General features: G+C 38.9%; 1 protein-coding gene across 1 annotated transcript; it reads right to left on the bottom strand.

The window, feature by feature from the left end:
• Positions 1-6,674: 6,674 nt before the first annotated feature.
• Positions 6,675-8,866, bottom strand: LOC140796625 (pentatricopeptide repeat-containing protein At2g13600-like). The gene is made up of 2 exons (XM_073149695.1): positions 8,770-8,866; positions 6,675-8,698 (listed from the first exon to the last, which is right to left on the bottom strand). The coding sequence occupies exon 2, from the start codon at positions 8,593-8,595 to the stop codon at positions 6,763-6,765; it is 1,833 nt and encodes a 610-aa protein (XP_073005796.1). The 5' UTR covers positions 8,596-8,698; positions 8,770-8,866; the 3' UTR covers positions 6,675-6,762.
• Between the last annotated feature and the right edge of the window lie 247 nt (positions 8,867-9,113).

The raw sequence follows: 9,113 nt of genomic DNA, 5'->3' as shown, positions 1-9,113 counted from the left end.
TCAATTGGAAAAAGGGATATTTATCGCTCAAACCAAGTATGCTAAGGATCTAGCGACTAAATTTGGTTTAGAAAATGCAAAACATGCTAGAACTCCTATGAGTACAACTACCAAACTAGGTAAGGATATTTCAGGACAAAGTGTTGATCAGACACTGTATAGGAGCATGATTGGTAGTCTTTTGTACTTAACTAGTAGACCTGACATTGCATTTAGCGTCTGTGTGTGTGCTAGGTTCCAGTCTGAACCTAAGGAGACCCATTTGTATGCTGTGAAACATATCATAAAATATGTCGGTGGCACAGTTGACTTAGGTATCTGGTTTACTTATAACTCGGGAGCTATAATATCTGGATACACGGATTCTGATTGGGTAGGTTCATGTGATGATAGAAAGAGTACCTCTGGTGGATGTTATTATATTGGAAACAATCTGGTTGCTTAGCACAGTAAGAAACAAAACTCGATATCTTTATCTACTGCGGAGGCTGAGTATATTGCAGCGGGTAGTTGTTGTTCTCAGTTACTATGGATGAAACAGATGGTCAAAGATTACGGCATTGAACAAGATACTATGGTGCTTTATTGTGACAACATGAGTGCTATTAATATATCGAAGAATCCTGTTCAACACTCGCGTACTAAACATATTGATATTCGACATCATTTTATACGCGAGTTAGTTGAAGACAAAATAATAGCACTAGAACATGTTGAGACAGAGAAACAGTTGTCTGATCTATTTACAAAACCTTTGGATTTACAGAGATTTGAGTATCTTCGTACTTCTTTAGGCATTTGTGCTTTGGATTGATTTTCTTTTTCTTTTGGCTTGCGTGTTTTGGTTTACATGTTTCATTTTTTACTATTTTCTTCTTTTCATTTTGTTTTAGGTTTTCTTTACTCTAAAATTTTCTTTGTTTTTAGTTTCAGATTTGTCGAGAGTGTTTGTCATAAAAAAAATTTTTTGATGCACTCTTAGATTTAATAATATACTCTTGACATATAAATATGATTTTTCTCTTGATTATGAGTTATTATAGTCAATTTTGTCATCTTGTAGTATATTGTATCATTTCTGAGTTATTCACTTCCTCGACTTTTATGATAATTATACTGAAATTAATGCACTCATAACGTGTGTATATTCTTGAGTGAGCATGACATCATGAAATTCATTTTAAATAGCTCACTATTGACCTTGATTTGCACAGTTTGACCTCATGCTTAGTCATCACAAATATGTTCATAAAAGATCAATGAAAAGGGCTACAATGAGTTAGTGTGAAAGCCATCTTGTTTAGAGTCCAGTTTGACTCAGTACATTACTTGCAAATTAAATAAAATTTTTTGCTACTTGTGTATATATTCTCGCACATTGTTTGATTTGTACTATAAGAAAAGGGCTACCTACTCATGTGTGAAAGCCATCATTGCATCTATATGGTTTATGTATAAAAAAATAATACAGAAAAAATTCTTGTTCGGTTATGGCGAATAAGTCGAAAAATGCAAATTTAAATACTAAGTCGGTTTGACTACTGTGTTGTATCATTGTTTAAATAGGAAAGTTTATTTAAGAAGAATGTTTCATATTATCTATGCTCACCTTGCATATGTATATTGTTATGATCAATCAAGATTAATTTAATTTTGAGTGATGCATTAGAATTGATTATAATATGCTCTTGATGATTTGATTGATCTGTGTATGACTTATTTCATTTGATTGGCATATTCTATGTCTTGAATCTATTTTGAATTTTCTAGAAGTGCATCTCCAAAAATATTTTTGATTTGTTTTAGTTTTAATTTAAAAAAAAAGGGGCGTTCGAACGCAGATTTTTGAGTTCGAACGCGGTGACTAGCGCGTTCGAACGCATAGACTGGTGCGTTCGAACGCACTCGAGGATTCTTTAAATATTGCGTCCGAACCCAAGGGTTTTCATCTTCCATCTTCCAAACCCTAGAAACCCATCATTTCCTCCCTCTCAAATCTTCAAGATCTTGATATTTTTCATCTAATTTCTCACTACAAACCCTTTTAGAGGGTAGTTCTCCTCTGGATCTTGCATCTTTCGGCCGAATTTCTGAGTTTTTCTTCACTTTTGCGAGGTATGATCACATCAATTTTCATATTTTTTTATTCAATTAAGTCTTTTGATCTTGATTGATTTCGTGCGTTTTCAAGTTTTGATCACGTTAAAGTTACTATCTTGATGTTTCTTGTGTGATTGAACGTGATATCTTAGCGTTTTCAAGTGGATGATGGATTTCATTTAGGGCCTTCATGGTTTCTTGATTTCTTTTTGATTTCTTGTTTTTTTTTTTGTTGCTTTGGGCATGTATTGAAACTTGCATCTTGTTTCTTCCTCAAGAATGCCTAGGAAAGCTGCAGTTTCCAAGAAACCTAGGCCACCTTCGTCACCATCTTCGGCCCCAAAGTTTTCTACTTCAACGGCTGCAGGACGATAAAAACATAATTTTGGCACCCATCCTATTATTTGTGAATGACCCGTGGTCATTTTCGATTTTTCATCTTTGGGGATCGAACAGATATTTACTGAGCGAGGATGGTTATCGGTGTGTCGGATGAGCGGGACTGCTTATGTGGAAGTTGTTTGCGAATTCTTTTGTAATGCCACAGTTTTAGAACGCTGTATTCGTTCTACTGTCCGTGGGGTTTCGATCTACTTAGACTCCGATGTTATTCGTGCAGAACTCCAACTTCCTGATGGTGAGTTCGAGTATCCATCGTCTGCTCCACTTCTTGATGTCAATGAATATGCTAGTACTGTGTTAATCAAAGGAGAACGTTGGAAGGGCAACATGATACCTCATGTGAAATTGACATTAGTGGCTCGCATGCTTCACCTACTTTGTCTGTACAACGTCACCCCTAAGACTCGCCATTCCAGTATTAGTCCTGATCGTGCTTTCCTCCTTCATGCGATGTTGTCGGGAGTTTCTATTGATTTAGCTGCGGTGATCTACGATTCCATTCTAACAGCTGCACAGAAAGAAATGCCCCGTGAAGGGTTGCCATTTGGCATATTTATTACCAATTTGTGCACTCAGAGTGGGGTGAGAGTGGATGTCTCGGAACCATCCCTTACTTCGCAAAAACCATTGGATCGGATAACTCTTAAGCGGAGTCAAGCTCACGATCAGTCGTCTCCTCTCAAGCCGTCCTCTTCCGCCGCTAGTCGCTCATCGCACCTCGACATTTCTGATGATAGCTCTGACGGTGACACATCCCACTCTGAGGGGGAGTTACCACAGTACTCTACTCGTTTCGATCAGCTTAGTACTCAAGTGCGGGATCTTCATTCGGCAGTGACTGATTTACGAGAAGCAAGCTCATCAGGGGATTGTACTTGACTCTGTGTTGACGATTCTTCAGCGACAGTTTCCTCCAAGTTCCTAGTCTTTCGCATTTGTGGCAAAAAGAGGGAGAGTGTCTAGGTGTTTAAGTGTCTAGGTGTCTAGGTGTGTAGGGGGGAGAGAATGGTAATAGGGGGAGTTTATTAGAATCTTTCTGTCTTTCTAATCTTGCTTATAACTTTGCTTGGAAAAATTGTGAACTTTGTCTGTTTAAGTATTTTTGAACTTATGCTCCATTGATAACTTGTGGTTGGATTGTTTATTCATTTCAAGTTATTTTCACTTGATCTTGGATTGATATATGTTTATTTGCAGGGATTGATATGCAAAATATTCTAGTCTTGTTGATTGCTCATTTGAAGTCTTTGTAATAACTTGTAACCTATGTATTTTGTCACAAATTGCCAAAGGGGGAGATTGTTAGGTTTTTATTTGTTGGCAATTGTGTACAAAATATTCTAAGTGTATTTTTTCATGTATATGAGCTTTACACAAGTCTAGAATATCTCTGGTTTGAAGAATTGCAAGATTATTGGAGAAAAGCCGTCGAGTTCACACCGCGTTCACAAACGCATTCGAACGCGGAATCTGCGTTCACACAAACAGAGAGCCGCGTTCACAAACGTGTTCGAACGCGGAATCTGCGTTCACACAGACAGAGAGCCGCGTTCACAAACGCGTTCGAACGCGGGTACTTGCATTCACACAGACCGAGAGCCGCGTTCACAAACGCGTTCGAACGCGGGTATCTGCGTTCACACAGACAGAGAGCCACGTTCACAAACGCGTTCGAACTCGGGTACTGCGTTCACACAGACCGAGAGCTGCGTTCACAAACGCGTTCGAATGCAACCTGAAGAATTCAAGTTGTTGCGTTCGAACGCACTCGGGCCCGTTCGAACGCACCTGAGTTCAAGTCATGCCGTTCGAACGCACCCGGGCCGCGTTCGAACGCACCAACGAAGTTTGATAAAATTGGACTTTCGTGAGTACGGATAAGACTTGGATTTGGCTCTATCTTGGAGATCATATATAAGGATTGTGAAACCCTATCTCTAAGGTGGTTGAAGAAGCATTATTGAAGGAGACTTCTTGAGGCTACATCGGTTCTTCAACTAACAAGGCTCTTCTTATCTACAAATCTTAATCTTTCGTCTTAAGGGCTATCAAGACGAAAGATCAATCTCGAGGGTTACTGAGATTGGACTTCAATCACGAGAAGCGGTGAATCGTGGGTTCTAGCGAGCAAGACTGAGAGGAACAAAGTCGTTTGGTTCGACGGGTTGTTTTGAGAGTCAGTCTTGTAACTGCTACTATTCTAGTGATTGGTTTTGATCCGAGTTTGGATCCGTGGTTTTTTCCCGTTTGGGTTTTTCCACGTTAAAATCTTGGCGTTCATCTCTACTTTCGTTCTTAATATTTCTACAGACTTTTACTTAAGCGAAGGACTGATATCATTGCCTAGTATTTAGATAAATACGTGTGTCTAGGGATTTTTCAGAGGCCTTCATTGCCGGCGCATGAGGGAGGAAGGTGTGTTTTCGTCGCCGTCGACGCATGAGAGATAGGGGTTTTTTAGGTCGCGAGAGAGAGAGAGGAACGGGAGAGCAATATCGAGTTAGTTATAATTAACGGGTTATAAATTAGTTTTATTTGCAAACCCGACCCGTCTAACCTAAATAATTCAAAAACACATCCAGCCATATCCCCCCCCCCCCCCCCCCCACCCCCACCCATATACCCGCCGTATCGGATATTTAAAATTAATTATTTTAATTTGGATACTTCTTCAGCCGTATTGGATACGTATCGGGGCCGTATCGAGCCGTATCAATATCCAATACCGGTATGGAGGCCTAAATGAAGTATTCGTGCTTCATAGTGATAGAAGCATCAGGTGCAGAAGAATTTTTATCATCAAGGAGTGCTAGAGTTGCTCAAGCTACTACTAGTATCACTCCTTCCACTTCTCTAAATAAGCAATTGATCCAATCAGATGAGGAAACAGAGGATGATGATGATATTGAGCTAGAGCTTGATGATGATTCAGATGATAATTATTAGCAAATGAAGCTCCATCCAAAAATTATGAAGAAGACTAGAATTCTAACTTTAAATGTGAACTTATTATGAATGTGATTCTTATAATGATTGTGAACTTGTTATTAATGTGATTCTTATGATGATTATAAAGTTGTTAGATGTTTGGATGTGATGATTGTGAATTTGTTATGAATTTGATAATTTTGAATCTTTGATTGTTTTAGATACTTGGTTATGAACTTGTGATTCTTGGGAACTTGTTATGAATTTGATAAATTTTAATCTTTGATCATGTTATTTGTTTTGGATATTTAGTTTTGATATTTGTGAACTTGTTATAGTTGTGAATTATGAATTGTGATTATATTATTTGATATTGTGGCATAGTGCATCATTACAAATTATATATATATATATAATTAATATTAAAAATTATAAATATATTATATATAAATTTTTTTATTTTTTTAATATAAAAATGCTAGACTGCCTTGTCACCCGCCTTCCGCCTTGGCGCTAGGCGGTGGGGTGATTGCCGCCATCCGCGGCACCTTTCAAAATTTTATCTGACTTTTCCATTTGCCATTCTTATGTGAATGCCCGCCATCCGCGGCGCCTTTCAAAACATTGCCTAACTTTTCCACTTGGCATTCTTATGAATCTTATTATCTCCGTTCGTGAGGTTGTCATCATCAGCATTCATCCACATCTCCGTTTGTGAGGTTGTCATGATGTTCATCCACAGTCATCATCACCATTCTTCATCTATCACTAACATTGCCTTTTCATGATCGTGCTCCTCACTCTCTTTTGATTCCTGTTAGCCCATCACCACTCCTTTTGTATTCTTCGTATCATCATAAAACAATAGTGTGGCTGTTACCACCTTGCACATTCCCTGTCAACTGCAAAGAACTTGGTGTGTGATTAGGAAGGGCATCCTCCTCTTATGCATATGCACTTAAATTTCAGGAAGATAAGTTTTATGTTTTGATTTATGAATTAACATCTTGACTTATGAAGGGAAAATATCACCAGGTTTAACTTGAAAGCTTGTCTCTATCACATCCTATTCTGCATGTTTGAGCATTCGTGACAATATTGAATAGTTTTTTTCTTCTTAACAGCAGCTCGTAAAATCAAATTGAAATACTAAAGAATTTACAAGAAGTTCACTATGGAGGCATTTCATCAAGCGGTTAACCTGGATTATCCATGCAACTAGCCAGCTGAGCACAATATGAAACTGAGAAAAAAAAAAGTTGTCCAGGATCTATTGCATGATTATAAATGACCAAATGCACTTTCATATGATAAATTACAACATACAAAGGATCACAAAGTGGAAGAGTATTTCGTCTTTAACCAGCTAGACCCTTGTCTCCTTACATTACACCTTTCATTTTTCTCCATTTGTAACTTCATAGCAATATCCAATCTTCCGATTTCAGAATAAACATTTGAAAGCAATTTACAGAATCCGCTTCCCTTTTCTTGAAGCTGAAGCAAATGTTTTGCAGCTAATTCTGCATCATTAACACTTCCATGAATCCTGCAAGCACCTAGTATGGCACCCCAAATGTTAGCCTTAGGCTCCACAGACATCATTTTGATAACATTCTTTGCCTCTTTTATATGCCCAGATCGAGCTAGCAGATCTACAAGACATCCATAATTTTCTTCTGTCGGTATGATACAAAATTCTTGAGTCATCACTTCGAAATATTTAAGCCCTTCCTCCACAAGACCCGAATGACTACATGCAGATATGAGTGCCACAAAAGTGATATGATCTGGTTCAACTTTTCCTTCTTCAATCATTTTTTCGAACACTTTGATTGCTCCAAAGCCATTTCCTTGCATCCCATAACCATTGATCATCATTGTCCATGATACAACACTTCTATTAGGCATTCTATCAAATTGATATGTTGCCAAATTGCTCTTTCCACACTTGAAATACATGTCTAAAAGTCCATTCCCCACAAGAGTATCTTTGTCTAACTCATTCTTCAGAGCATAGCAATGGAGTTCACTTCCATAGAGCAAAGACACAGATTTTCCACATATTGGAAGAACAATCGCAAAGGTTACAGTGTTAAATAGTACTCTGTTGCTGATATGCTGACCCATGTATCTGATCATACCCAAAGCATCATCAAAACGATCATTTGCGACATGTTCTGATATTATGGCATTCCACATTGGTGTTGGACTAGAACCTGAAAGGCTTCCATCACATTTCAGAATGTGGTAAGCATACACCAACGACCCACACTTGCAATACATACTTATAAGAGCAGTTGATAGAAACATATCCTGCTCCAGGAGCTCCCTTCTAAGTACAGCACCATGCAATTCCTTCCCATATAACAAACGGGGAATGCAAGAGCATGCAGTGATCAATGTGGTTAGCGTCACATTGTTAGGCACCGCACCGCTAGCAACCATCTCCTTAAAGATACCTAAAGCAATCAAAGGATGTTTGTTCTGTACATTGTTTGCAATGAGGGAAGACCAAGCCACTACACTCTTTACAAGCAAGGAGTCAAAGGCCTTCCTAGCTAGTCCCATGCAGCCGCACCTACCATACATGTCGACAAGTGCGGCTCCAACGAATGTGTCGTTGTCTGCGAACATGGTGACAGTCAAGGTATATGCATGGACTTGCTGCCCAAAATTTAGATCTCGTAACCGGCCACATGCAGAAAGAACAGTGGCAATAGTGTTGGAAGTATTCAGCACACAGGTGACCTCCCTTCTCATTTTCCGGAAGGTCTGCAAGGAATCCTGTGGACACCCATTCTGCAAGAACCCGGCAATTACGGCAGACCAAGTTACAGCATTAGGGGATGGCATCAGATGAAAGAGCTGGCAAGCAGAACTGCAGTCGCCCGAGCGGAAGAAGCTTGATATAGCCATGTTCCAAAGGACGGTGTTGCCTTCGAGCATTTCGTCAAGCAACTTGCGGGTATCATGCAAACACCCATGTAGCGAATACATAGAGATGAGGGAGGCCTGCACTGTGGGGTCATAGAGAAAGCCAGTTCTTGTAGCAACAGCATGGACTGCGTGGCCGAGTCGAAGATTTGGGCATGATGTGAGGATGGATATAAGATAAGCACTCAGAAGATGTGACATTACTATCCTGGAAGGAGATTTGGGCATTTGTTATTGGCATCTTTGCGAACGACTTGAGCTACCACTCTCGTCATAAGCTGATGCTATCAGAACATCAATTGCCGAAGCTGCGATGGATTCCCAGTCTTGCCTGTCTTCTCCGTACTCCATGTCAGTTGTAACACGATGATTAAAAATTTTAAAAAGAAAAGGCGCGCGCACCGAGTGAGAGTTGATGCATCTAAATCCCTCTTCCCCTCCTTCCTTACGGTTGGCATCGACCAGAGATCACCAGAATCAAGCACGATCCAGGGGGAGGTCATAGTTTTGTCGCCAACAAAAGTGTTATATTATTATTAGGGAAAATTATATTTAAACGCTTTGGTTAAGTCTAAATTATTACGACACTATAATTTTATTTGTGTCATATTTATCCCTTGTGGTTATATATAAACTAAAATTATTATTTTTTATTATTTTAACCAAATAACGTGTCAATTTACAAATACATATTAGATACAATAGTATAGAGAATCAAATAAACTTTTTAACACATATAAAATAAT

Source organism: Typha latifolia, chromosome 10 (genome assembly GCF_019914945.1).
Source record: "Typha latifolia isolate L0001 chromosome 10, TyphaL0001v2, whole genome shotgun sequence".
Taxonomy (NCBI): Eukaryota; Viridiplantae; Streptophyta; class Magnoliopsida; order Poales; family Typhaceae; genus Typha; species Typha latifolia.
The sequence above is the reverse complement of the archived record's forward strand: the minus strand, read 5'-3'. Positions and strand labels throughout refer to the sequence as shown.